We start from the raw sequence: 14,046 nt of genomic DNA, 5'->3' as shown, positions 1-14,046 counted from the left end.
GAGAAATAATTAAAACAAAAATTTCCTTCCTTCCAGATCGATAGAAATCTTTTTTAAAAAGTGTCTCTCTTTGAAGTCGGAAAGAATTGAAAATTAAATTTTAATCCTTTCCAACTAAATAAAAATTTTCAAAATAAAAAAAAAGCTCTCTTCCAATTCCGAACAAAATTAAAAACCAAAATTTCCATTCTTCCAACTCAATATACATAAATACTTTTAGGTTGAATTATTTCAATTTTAAAGCTGAAAAAAATGAGAAAAAATAAAATAAATTTTTCGGTTGTTAAATTTTGATTTATAATGGCTCATTTTAAATTAAGAGTTAAGGATTGCTTGATTTACAAAAATGGGGTTTTTTTAATTCAAAATTTTTATTGAATGTGTTAAACCTTAAAATCTGTAAATTGTTTATTTTCATCAGATACAGAATCTTCTTGTAACATCAATTATTGTATAATTCCTGATACTTTTTTTAAAGTTTATTTTCAAAAATAATTCATTGATTTGCATTCACAATTAATAAACTTGAACCAATTTTTAAACAAAAATGTTCAAATTCAAACGATTTAAACTTTTAATTCTAAAATCTTCAAAACTGCATTTTAAAATTCTTCAAATTAAAAATGAATGCCTAAAGATGAAATCGTAAAATACCAAATTTTCGTGAAATAAAATATTTTTTAATTAAACTCATTTTTCCACTTAAATGCGAACTAAACTAATAGAACCCAATAAAAAAATCAACCTAGTTTTTATGAAAGTTCATTCGTTCATTAGAAAAGTTTACTATTAAATGTTTAATTAAGAATTTACCCCTTTTGGTCAAAACTGTTATTATTTGGTTAAAAATTGAATTATTTTATTCAAAATTAAACTATTTTGTTGAACATTCATCTTTTTTTATTTGAAAATTTATATCTTTCTGTAGAAATTGTATATTTTGCGGTTAAAAATAGGATTTTTTTAATAAAAATTAATCTGTTTTGGTTCCAAAAAAACTGTTGTTAAAAATTGATATTTTTTGTAAAAAATTCGTTTTTTTTTTGTCTCCAAAAAATTAAATAATACACTATTCGTGGCAAATTCACCATTTCAAGTTAAAATTCAACTTTATGGTTGAAAGTTGTACTAATTTCTTAAAAGTTAATTTTTTTCATTAAAAATTCACAATTTTAGCTGAAAATTGCTGTTTTTTTTGTTTCTTTATTTTTTTTTACTAAAAATTCAAATATTTTATTAAATATGCAACTGATTGTTTGAAAATCCAACTATTTTGTTAAAAATATATGTATTTGGTAGAAAACTCGTCTTTTCTATTAGAAAATTAATTTTCTTGTTAGAACCTTCAACTATTTGGTTGAAAAAAATATATATTTCTTTTTTAATTTTGATCTTTTTTCGTTAAAAATTCACATGAATGGGTTGAAAAATTCACCTGTCTTATAGGAAATTTGTATTTTTGTCTTGAAAATTTAACAATTTAGTCCCAAGTTTAATCAGTTGGTTAAAAATTCATTTCGTTTGTTAAAAATTTAATTATTTTGTTGAAAATTCGTTTTTTCTGTTGAAAATTGATTTTTTCAACTGAAAATGCAACTTCTCTATTTTCGGTTTAACAATTTGTTGAAAATTTGTCTTTCTTGTTGGAAAATTGATGTATTTGGCAGAAAAATTCGTCGTTTTTGGTGGAAAATAAATTTTTCCTATTGAAAATTTACATTCTTAGCTTGCAAATTCGGGAGTTTTATAGAAAATTCTTATTTTTTTCTTAAAAATACAAACAATTTGGTAAAAAATTCAACAATTTAGTTGCAAATTGAATTATTTTAATAAGAATGACTGTTTCTTATTTCATGTTAAAATCTTTTTTTTTTTGTTATTTATGTTATTTTTTTGTTAAAAATTCATTTTGTTGAAAATTTAACATATTAGTTGAAAATTCAACTATTTGGTTAAAAATTCGTATTTTTTGCTGAAAATTAATTTTCTTGATGAAAACTTCAACTATTTGGTTTAAAAATATGTATTTTAAAAAACTGCATATTTTTTTGGGAGAAAATTATTTTTCGGAGCTGGAAATTGATCGTTTTGGTTGGAAATTAATCAGTTGAATGAAAATTCAACTGTTTTGTTGAAAATTCGTCTTTTTAGCTTGAAAATTCCACAACTTCATTACAATTTTTTTCTTGACTAAAAATTTTGTTTTTTTGTGGTTGAAAATTCATTTTTTTTATTTCAAAATTAACCTCTTTTTGTATAAATTGAATTTTTTGGTTATTGACGCAACTGTCTGATTAAAAATTAATCTGTTTTGGTTGATAGTGAACTTTTTTGTTGAAAATTCTTATTTATGGGCAGAAAATTCATATTTTTGGCTCGAAAATAAAATAATTTGCTTGAAAATCTTTGCACTTTGTTAAAAATTCGTATTTATGGTACCTGTTTTAGTTGGGGATACAAATATTTTGTTTAAAATTCGTTTTTGTTGGTAAAATTCGAGTATTTTCTTATTTTAAATTAAAATCTGTTTTGCTTAAAATTTAATCTTTGTCCTAAAAGTTGGAAATCAATTTTTTGTGAAAATTTTATACTCTTGGATGTTGGAAATTCATCTTTTTGGTTAAAAAAATATTCCTCTTCCAATTGAGAAGAAATTAAAACCTAAATTTCCTTGATTTCGATTCGATAAAAATATTGTTTTAAATTGTCCCTTTTTAATTTCAGAAAGAATTAAAAATCGAAATTTCCTCCATTGTAACTAAATAAAAAAATTTCTAAACAAAATATTTCCCGCATTAAATTCAGAAAAAAAATTGAAACCCAACATTTTCTCTCTTACAACTCTATAAAAAGGGTAAAATAAAAAATGGTCCTCAATTCCTTAATCCTCAATTAGAACAAGGAATCGTCAATTAAAACAGTTTTATTTTCAAACAAAACATTACATTTTTAACCCAAAAAATTTATTTTGTACCAAATGACGAATTTTAAACAAAATACATGAATTGTGAACAAAGTAGTTAAAACAAAATAGTTAAATTTTCAGTTGAAAACATTAATTTTCATTAAAAAAAAAACGAAATTTGAAAAAAATAGTTAAATTTTCAAACAAATAATTGAATTTATAACTAAAATTATTAATTTTATAAATGCATTTTTTATACAACATCTAAATTTTCAACCCAATTGTCAATTTTGAAAAGTAAAAAAAGTTCATTTTCAACATGATGTTGCATTTATAACAAAAAATGATTTTCTATCAATACAAAAAGACGAATTTACATTCAAATACATGAATATTCAACCGAATAATTGGATTTTCAACTAAAAAATACCAAGAGAATTGATTTTCTTTGATAAAAGATGAATTAAAAAAAAATAGTAGATTTCATTTTACTTTTGTAGTTACTTTTTAACAAAAAACTCAATTTTTCAACCAAATAAATAAACTTTCAGTTAAAAAAAAATAATATTCAAGCAAAGCAAAAAATATAACAAAATAGTTCAATTTTGAAGCGAAGAGATGAATTTTCATGGTAAATGATGAATCTTAAAAAAGAAAACGAATTTTTATAAAAGTCGTTCAACTTTCAACCAAGTAGTTGAGTTTTTAACGCAAAATCTAATATTTGATACTTAAACCCAAAAATATTTTTATTTTAACTCAAAAAAAGTTGAATTTAACAAATATAAAATAATTTCGAACACAATAGTTGAATTCTAAACTAAAACCGTTTCATTTTCAAACAAAACATTGCATTTTTAAACAAAAAATTGATTTTTTATTTAAAAAATGGGAATTTTTAACAAAATGCAAACATTTTGAACCAATAAAATTTTTAGCCGACAAGATTAATTTTCTACTAAAAAAATATAATTTTCAACAAAATATATGAATTTTCAATCTTGTCATTATCAAATTCCGAAAAAAAGATTTGAACAAAAAAAGTTCCTCTTCTACCTCTATAAAAATGCTAAAATAAAAAATTCCCCTTTTCCAATTCTCAAAAAATTGAAAGCAAAAAATTCCTCTCTTCCATATCAATAAAAATTTTGATAATAAAAAATTTCCCTTTTCCAATTCACAAAATAACTTTAAATCAGAATTTCCTTTCATACAACCGAATAAAAATGTTAAAAATAAAAAATTTCACTCTTCAAATTCAGAAAAAAGATTTAAAATAAAAATTCCCCCCCTTGAAATAATAAAAGTGTTAAAAAAGATAAATGCCCTCCGCAAGTCAAAAAAAAAAAAATAAGGAACCAAAATTCACTCACTTCCAAATCGATAAAAATCTCAAAGATTTAAAAATATTCATTTTCACATTGAGAAAAAATTGAAACAAAAATTCCCTTCCTTCCAAAAAATTTCCATCCTTCCAACTCGATAAAAATCTTAAAAACATAAAAATATTTTTCTTCTAATTGAGAAACAGTTAAAACCAAAATTACCTGCATTTAAAGCGAGTAAATATCTCAAAAATGGTTTAAATTTAACAAAAATAAACTAATTTTCAACACAATAGTTGAATTCTCAACTAAACCAGATTAATTTCTACCGCAAATATAAATTTTTAACAAAATATGTCAATTTTTAAGTAAATAGTTAAATTGTCAATCAAAAGGATCAATTTTCTACAAAATAGTTGAACCAGAAACAGAATAGTTACATTTTTAGTTGAAAAAATTAATCTTCAATCAAAAAAAAAAAAAAATTGGAAGATATTAGTCGAATTTTCAAACAAATAATTAACTTTGTAACTAAAATGATTAATTTTTCTACATGCATTTTTTATACAACACCTGATTTTTCAACCCAATAATGTGAATTTTCAAAAGTAAAAAAAAGTTAATTTTCAACACAATGTTGCATTTTAACGAACAAAAATATTGATTTTCTTCCAAAATAAAGACGAATTTTTAAGAAAATACATGAATGTTCTACCAAATTGTTGAATTTTCTACCAAATTGTTGTATTTTAAGCCAAACACAAGAATTTCCTATAAAACAGCTGAATTTACCATTCAAGAATGTAAATTTTCAACGAGAAAAATTTATTTTTCAACAAAATGTTGCATTTTTAAAAACAAAAAATTGATTTTCTACCAAAAAGAACGAATTTTCGGCAAAATACATCAATTTTTCACCAAGCAAAATGAAGTTTCCGTAAAACACATGCATTTTCAACAAAATAATTAAACCAAACACGAAATAGTTACATTTTCAGTTGAAAAAATTAATTTTTAATTAAAAAAGAACGAATTTTCAAGCAATAAAATGAATTTTTAACAAAAAAATGTTAATTTTCAACAAAATGTAGCATTTTTAACCAAAAAAGTTGATGTTTTGCCAAAAAAGGCGAATTTTCTGCAAAATACTTAAATTGTTCATCAAGAGAGATATTTCGTTTGAAAAAATTCATTTTTAAGCAAAAAACAGTTGGATTTTAAATAAAAAATATTTCATTTCTACCAAAAAGACCATTTATCACCAAAATTATTAAATTTTCAATCAAATAATATTTATTTTCAAGAAAAAATGTAATCATTTGTATTTCAATAAAATAGATTTTTATTTAAATACAAAATAGATCAAATTTCTACCAAATTATATCACTTATAAACGAAAAAGAGAAATATTCCACCCAAAAAAATCTCCAGTCGAAAAAGAAGAAAAATGGAAAAAAATTCTTGAATATTGAACAAAACAGTTTAATTTTTAATAGATTAATTACATTTTCAACCAATTATATGAATTTGTCAACTAAAAGGATGAATCTTGAATAAAAAAAATGAATATTTATCAACTGAGTTCATCTTTTAGTCAAGTAGTTGAACAAAAAAAAACACTTTTCAGCAAATTAGTTTAATCATCACCCAAAACAGATTAATTGTTTTAATCTGTAGATTTCATTGACTAAATTCTAGCTATGAATCGTTTATTGTCACTTAAAAATCAGTAAATTTGACTGTTTTATCATTAAAAACTACCTGATTCTTGGATAAGATTCAATCACTAATTGATATTAGCAAAAAAATGAACTGATTCAAATGTATAGAGAACCAGACATGCATTTTTACTTTGAAACATTTTTATTTCTACCAAAATATTTTGAAATCTTTGCAATCTTTGAAATTCTTGAAATCTTTTGAAATCCTTACGAATTCTTTGAAATACTTCTGAAATCTGTATTCTTTTGAAATCACTGTAATATTTCAAATATTTCTGAAATTTTTCTGAAATTTTTTCTAATCGTTTAAAATCACTGGAATATTTGAAATCTTTGCTAAATCTTTTGAAATCGATAAAAATCTTTGAAATCTGGTTTACATTACTGAAATCCTTGTTGAAATCTTGGAAATTCTTTAAGTATTTCTAAATCCTCAGGAATTCTTTGAAAATTCTCTTATTCTTTAATGGTCTTGATGAACTTTTCATAAAATCTTGAAGAAACTTTTGTAAAATCCGTTAATATCTCCTTAAAAATTTGAAACTTTTTAAAGTCTTTAAAAAGTTTTGAAACTTTAGAAATATAGTTTACTATACCCCTTTTAAACTCGAAAATCCTTGAAATCTTTCGAGTTTTAAAATCTTTGGAAAATTGTTGTAAAATCTTTAAAAATCTACTTAACACGCTCATTTGTAATCTTTGAAATCCTTTAAATCTTTTAATTCTTTGTCAAATATTTTGAAATATTTTTATTTGCTCGAAATAATTAAAATATTTAAAATCTTTTTGAAATATTTAAAAATATTTCTTTGAAATCTTATTATTCTTTAATGGTCTTGATGAACTTTTCATAAAATCTTGAAGAAACTTTTGTAAAATCCGTTGATATCTCCTTAAAATTTTAAAACTGTTTAAAATCTTTAAAAAGTTTTGAAACCTTAGAAATATAGTTTACTATACCCTTTTCAAACTCAAAAATTCTTGAAATCTTTCGAGTTTTAAAATCTGTGGAAAATTGTTGTAAAATCTTTAAAAATCTACTTAACACGCTAATTTTTAATCTTTGAAATCCTTTAAATCTTTTAATTCTTTGTGAAGTCTTTTGAAATATTTAAAATCTTTTTTATTTCTTTGAAATTTTATTATTCTTTAATGGTCTTGAGGAACTTTTCATAAAATCTTGAAGAAACTTTTGTAAAATCCGTTGATATCTCCTTAAAAATTTGAAACTTTTTAAAGTCTTCAAAAAGTTTTGAAACCTTAGAAATATAGTTTACTATACATTTTTAAACTCAAAAATCCTTGAAATCTTTCGAGTTTTAAAATCTTTGGAAAATTGTTGTGAAAATTTTAAAAATCTACTTAACACGCTCATTTTTAATCTTTGAAATCCTTTATATCTTTTAATTCTTTGTGAAGTCTTTTGAAATATTTAAAATCTTTTTTATTTCTTTGAAATTTTATTATTCTTTAATGGTCTTGATGAACTTTTCATAAAATCTTGAAGAAACTTTTGTAAAATCCGTTGATATCTCCTTAAAATTTTGAAACTGTTTAAAATCTTTAAAAAGTTTTGAAACCTTAGAAATATAGTTTACTATACCCTTTTTAAACTCAAAAATTCTTGAAATCTTTCGAGTTTTAAAATCTTTGGAAAATTGTTGTAAAATCTTTTATAATCAACTGTACACGCTCTTTTTTAATCTTTGAAATCCTTGTATTCTTTTAAATCTTTGTGAAATCTTCTTAAATATTTGTAAAATCTTTCTTAAATTTAGTATTAATTAAATTATTATGTATTATAATTATAAATATGTAAATTATTAATTATTATTAATCTTTGCTTGCGAAATCTTTTGTATTCGTTGAAAAAATTGAATCATTTGATATCTTTGTACAATTTTTTAAGACCTTTGAAACGTTCGGAAATATTTAAAATCTGATTTCCTTACACTCTTCTTCAAATCTTTCAAACACTTTAAATCTATAAAGTTTTAAAATGTTTGTGAATTTGTCCTGAAATCTTGATTAAATTTCTGGTCTGTTAGAAATATTTTGTAACCTTTTGAAATTTTTTTTACACTCAAAAGCAATACTTTTTTGATATTTTTTTAGTCACACAAATTTTCAAATTGCTTAGAAGGAAAGAAGCATTAGCAGTTTTTTTTTAATTATATAAATATAAATTTTATAATTTTCATGAGACAATTAGGAAAGATTTTTTAATATATTAGATTTGTCAAAAAAAAAGAATGTGGAAGATTTAAAAAATATATTTTTTATTTTACAAGATTTCACAAATTATTAGGGAAATTTGAGCCTTTTCAAAAGATATTTAGGACTTTTAGAATTTCACAAGAAATAATGTATATTCCATAAATTTTCGGAAATGCTTTCAAGGTTTAAAATATTTTTAATCTATGGGAAACCTCTTGAATTTCTAAAAGGATTTTTTAATGAATCCAATTTTACAAAATAATAGGACAAATTTGAGCCCTTTTAAAATATATTTATGAATTCCAGAAGTTTTGCAGAATTAAAATATATTTTATGAATGTTCGAAAATGCTTGAATTTTATAAAATATTGTTAATCTATACAATACCTCTTAAATTCTTCAAAATATTTTTATCTGGCTGGAAGTTTTCTTAAAATTTTGAAAAGTTATTTCAAATCTAAAACGCTGCCTCAAAAGATCCCCAATTTTCTTAAGAACTTGAATAAAATTTATTTATTCACTTGAGACCTTTCAAAGTCCACAATTTTTAATTAAACAAAAAAATTAGTGGCCAGACTTTTGCATTTTTAACGTGTGGGTTTCTTTTTGTTTAAAAACTTTCACATAAATCTGCATTTTCTTAAAAATTTTTTCTACTCTTTTTCAAAATTTAAGAAAATATTTGAAGTTTAAAAATCTTTTTGAATTTTCTCCCAAAGTTCATTTTTCAAATGAAAAAATCGAAAAAAATGGTTTTAGTAAACTAAAGAATTTTGTTCATTACCCTGAATTTTTACAAAAGTCCTAAAATATCTTTTTTGATGAGCTCTTAGAACTCATTAGTAAAAAAACTGTTTGAAATTTTCCCGTGAATCTTAACTATATATTTTTCATTCTCTTGACGCCCTAAAAAATTAAGTTTACCTAAATTTGAATTAAATCCTGAAAAATAGAAATAATTGTCTTAAAGTCTTCCATATTTAAAAAAAATGTTGGAAGTCTTTAAAATTTTAAATTATTATTTCAAAATTGAATATTAACTGCTTAAAATTTTCCCACAAATATTTTTAAAAAATGTAATCTCAAAATCTTTTAAAATTATTAAGAAGCTTCTATTGTTCTAATTCTTAAAATAAGTTTTTCCAATAATTTTATTTTACTTATCTCTTCGAAAATGTAAAAAAAAAGATTACCTAGACGTAAAAAAAAAAACATTTTTTCTTCTTAAAAATTCTGGAATTACAGTATGGTAGCAAAATGTAAAGAAAAAAATTATTGCACAACATAAAATACTTAATTTGAAAAAAAAAAGTTAAAATTAAATCTTTATCTACTTCGATGTTGTGAAAAAATAAGTCACTTCAGTATATCAGAATCATTTGCAAAATTATCTAATTAAATAATATAATTGCAAATATAAATTAACTTTTAATTTTAATCTAAAAATAATAAGTTTTAACCATTAATTCATTAGCATAATTAAAACTTGAAAATAATAAATTTAATTAATTCTAATTTAATTTATAATAACATTGTTTAAATAACATTTTTTATTATAATTTATATAATAATATTATTAAACTTAATGATTTCGCAATACATCCATTAATTTAATAATCTTATATATTATTTAAAAAAATTAGATTTTAAGATAAACTTTGAATAATTATTTCTTTAACATTGAATAAACCATTTAAAAATCTATTAAAATTCTATTTAACTTTAATTTTGTAAATAATTTCAAAATATTAAATATGAATATAATATTATTATAAAAAAAAAATTATTAGCATATATAACATAATATTATAATTCACATTTCAATAAAAATACTGTTTTAAGAGCAAACACAAATTTAGTTTAAGGTTCTCGTGAAAAATTTAAGAAGATTTCCAGATTTTCAATCCTTAAGTCCTGAAATAGTTAAATTTTAAAACAGAAAAAAGCCCTTGAATTTGGCTCATGGTCCTAGTATTTGTATTCCCTTAAAGAAAAAATAGTAAAAAATAATCTGCTGAACAAAAAAAGTGGCTGAACGGTTTTTTGGTAGTTTTCATTTGATTAAAATTTTTTTAATTTTATTGAAAAAGTAGAAAAACACACCTTTTTATCATAAGAATTTTTATCTTATCTCGGTGAGAATTTACATTCAAAGATATTTCAGATTTTCTCATTTATTCCCAATTTTTTCAATTTTAACAAAAATTTCATATAAATTTCCGAAATCTAACCATTTTTTTCCTATCAATCTTTTGTTTGAAAATTAATTATTTAACTGAAAGTTTAACTATTCCATTATTAGTTGAAAATTGATCATTTTTTGGTTAACATTCATATTTTCTGTGTGAAAATTTTAACTATTTTGTAAGAAAAAATTAATATTTTTGGCTGGATAATTCAACTGTTTTTGTTAATTATTTTCTTTTTGAGTTACAAGTTTCATTATTTTCGTTGAAAATTGAACTCTTTGGATGAAAATGAAACTTTTGGGTTAAAAATAAACTTTTTCTGGTTGAAAATTCAATTTTTTGCTTAAAAACTCATCTATATTTCTTGTAAATTCATTTCTTTTGATAGAAATTTGATCTTCTTTAATTAAAAATGCAACTATTCTGTTTTTGGATGATTTTTTTTAATTGCAAATTCAACTCCTTGGGTACAAGTTCAACCTCTTTGTTCAACATTTTTTGCACTCTTTGATGGTTCACCTCTTTTGTTGAAAATGTTACTGCTTTATTCAATATTCTTTTTTTTTATAAAAATTAATTTTTCACTTGAAAATGTAACTTTTCTATTTTTTGTTTGGTATTTTTTTTTTCATTAAACATATGTCTTTATCGGTATAAAGGTAATCTTTTTGTTTGAACTTTCATTTTTTTTGTTTGTTGATACTGCAACTTTTGTGTTAAAAATGAACTTTTTTTGTGGGAAAATTTATATTTTTGGGATGAAAATGCAGCTCATAATTTTAATTGAAAATTGATCTCTACTTGAAAATTTTTTTAGAAAATTGGTCTTTTTTGGTTAAAAATTGGCCCATTCTATTAAAAATTTATTTTCTTGGTTACAGTTTTTTTTTTGTTCATTAATTTCTGTTTGAAAATTCGAAGATATTGTTAAAAATTCGTTTATTAGGACAGAAAGTTTGTCATTTTGGATTTAAAATTCACCTTTTTTTTTGTTAATTCTAAAAATGTTATCATTTTGTTGAAATTTAATCATTTTGTTTAGAGTTTGATCATTTGGTAGAAAATTGATCTTTTTAGGTTGAAAATTCAACAATTTAGTTAAAAACTTAACTATTTTCTTCTAAATTTAATTATATCACTGAAAAAGAAAAGCGCTTAAAATTTGTATTAAACGGCATATTGCATTGTGGGTGTTTTATACCCCAGCGTATTTAATCATGTATTGTTTAACCCCTGTTGAATATTTTGCACAATAAGATTATCCGATATAGTTTAAATTATTTTTTATAAGGTAAAGTTGATTTCATAGCCATTTATTTATTTTAAGTTTGTTTAAAAAAATGATTGAAAAAAAGTGCAAAAATGCGGTTTTTTACTTAAAAATTCATAACTCACGCAATATTAATTATTTTCACCTGAAAATTTATGACTATATTTTTAAAACAGTGTACTTTCATTACAAAAATTTTTTTTTTAAATATAATTTTTTTACCTCCACTTTCAGCAGCTGCTGCTAGCAGACTGACGCTTAGAATACAGTTAGTGTCTCCAACTAAAGCTAGATGGCGACATTCAATTTTTTCGATATAAATATGATTTAAAAGAGTTTAAAAATTTCTTGGGGTATTAGACACCCACAATGCACTTTAAGGGTTAAATTTCCCGTCTCAAAAGCGACGTCACTATTGATTTATTTCCTCTTTCTTTTTTACATTTTCAGATCCAGCCGAATTTTATTGTCAAAACGTCAACTCGACGACGGCGGATTCCAGAAAAGAAGAATCCGAAAGCAGACGCTTTTTAATTTACATAACGAGTCTCAGTGTGGCGATTCTTATTCTCGTCGTAGCCGTTTTAGTCAATCAGCTTTTCAAACAAGAAAAAAAAGCTCGATAATTTTGAAATATAAATGACAAAATTCAAAATTTTATGGTATTTACAAGGGCAGGATCATGTTCTCAAATTTTTTTTTTTCATGTTTTTGAATGGATTTGTATATTTTGAATCTCGGTTAGCCAAACCGACTCTCTTTGTTTGTTTGTTTTTTAGACCCTATGAAGTCATAATCGCGAATTTTACTTGAAAAACTCGAGGCTTGGAAAATTGTTCTTGCTAGTGAACAAAAAAAAATCGAAGAGTTGTATAGATATTTTTATATTGTCCAAACAAGGTAGAAGTATACAAAAATCTTACTAAAATAAAGATACTGCGAACTATATTACGTTGTTGGGGTTGTTTTTAAAAAGAAAATTTCTACAAAGGGCTATACAATTAGTTCACAGCATTAGTAGGCGATTTCCTTTCGACTTGGTAAATTTAATTTGTCTGAAACGAACTCTGAATTTAACGCATAATAAAATTGGTGTTCTTGACAGATTTAAATGAATTAAAAAAAAAAAAAGAAGAAAAAGAAATGTCATGTAATATTTGAACATTTTTCGCGAGAAATTCCGAGTTGGTTTCGAGCCGCAGTCGAGAAGGGTCTGTCTATAGAATAATATTTTATAATATTATAATAGTAATATTTATAGAATATATACATATAAATTCATATACACAGAGTTATATACAATAGAAGGGCTCTCTCTCTCTCTCAACGTCTTCATAATGGCATTCGTAACGGTAAAGCGGTTATCAAAAATTATTAACCGTATAATTCTCAAGTTTCAAACGCGAATAATATCTGCTGCACAATAATGCACGATCAAACAACAACAAGCCCGATACAAAAATTATTCACAGGCCAGGCAGTGGTTTTATTATTTGCGAAATGCGCAATTCCCTTTTCTCACTTTCCATTCCGCACGAAAAGTCCCAAAAACAAATAAATAAACAACTGTTTTCAATTTAAAAATAGAAAAAATTTCTTCATTTTTTTCTTTTCTTTCTTTTTTTTTAATTAATTAGACAGACGAAGGAAAGTGAGAAGGGGGCTTAAACTTTTCCATCTGTAGCTACACCGTTGGATTTAAATTTAAAATTTAAAACTACAACAACTCGGGTCAATAAATATTATCATTTTCCGCTCAAACTTATAATTTTAAGCTAACGTCTCGTAAATGCTCTCAAGGACTAATTTTCCGAACATTCCAAAGGACGGAGGACTTGGAAAAATGCATCTTTCTCTTCGTTGTCATCCTTAGAAGAAGTCAGAAGCGAGGCGAACATTGGATTTTTTTCATTATATTTATAAAGCTAATTCTCTTTTGTGTTCGAGTAACAGGGGGAAAAAAAATACGAACCGTGGGATTCGTGAATACTGACAATTTGTTCAACGTAGCCAATTTCAATTGGTTAAAATTGCGCTGGAGTAATCTTCAACATTGTATCTAATAAAAAGTTTAAATTTATGTGCCTATTTTTATGCTGATACTAAAATGGAAATATTTTTTGAATATTCTTTCGAACTATTTGAAACTGCGGCGTCCAATTGAAGGACTGTCTAAATCTGGGACACCAGGAAGAGGCCTCAATTACTCAAAGAGATATTAATGTAATAAAAAATGAAAAAAATTACTCCAGTCACGGGAATGTGTCAAGAATAAACCTAAAATCAATCTAGCAAAGAAAATGCTGACCAAATGTAAATACAGGGTGGACACGCTGGGGCTTACATGCATGGCGAGTTGAATGCTACCCGAATTGCATAACAGCAGGGCAGAAGCCATTATACAGGGGTATTTTCATAT

At 23.6% G+C, this 14,046-nt stretch overlaps 1 protein-coding gene across 1 annotated transcript in view; it reads left to right on the top strand.

The window, feature by feature from the left end:
* Window positions 1-12,575, top strand: part of LOC117169741 (protein odr-4 homolog) — a 34,939-nt gene extending 22,364 nt beyond the window's left edge. Inside the window, exon 8 of the mRNA XM_033356249.1 lies at window positions 12,078-12,575. Within this exon, the coding sequence (XP_033212140.1) occupies window positions 12,078-12,253 (176 nt within the window). The 3' untranslated portion in view covers window positions 12,254-12,575. The remainder of the gene's footprint in view (window positions 1-12,077) is intronic.
* The last annotated feature ends 1,471 nt before the right edge of the window (window positions 12,576-14,046 follow it).

The sequence above is a fragment of the Belonocnema kinseyi genome, chromosome 1, assembly GCF_010883055.1.
Source record: "Belonocnema kinseyi isolate 2016_QV_RU_SX_M_011 chromosome 1, B_treatae_v1, whole genome shotgun sequence".
Classification (NCBI taxonomy): domain Eukaryota; kingdom Metazoa; phylum Arthropoda; class Insecta; order Hymenoptera; family Cynipidae; genus Belonocnema; species Belonocnema kinseyi.
This window is presented reverse-complemented; position numbering and strand designations above follow the sequence as displayed.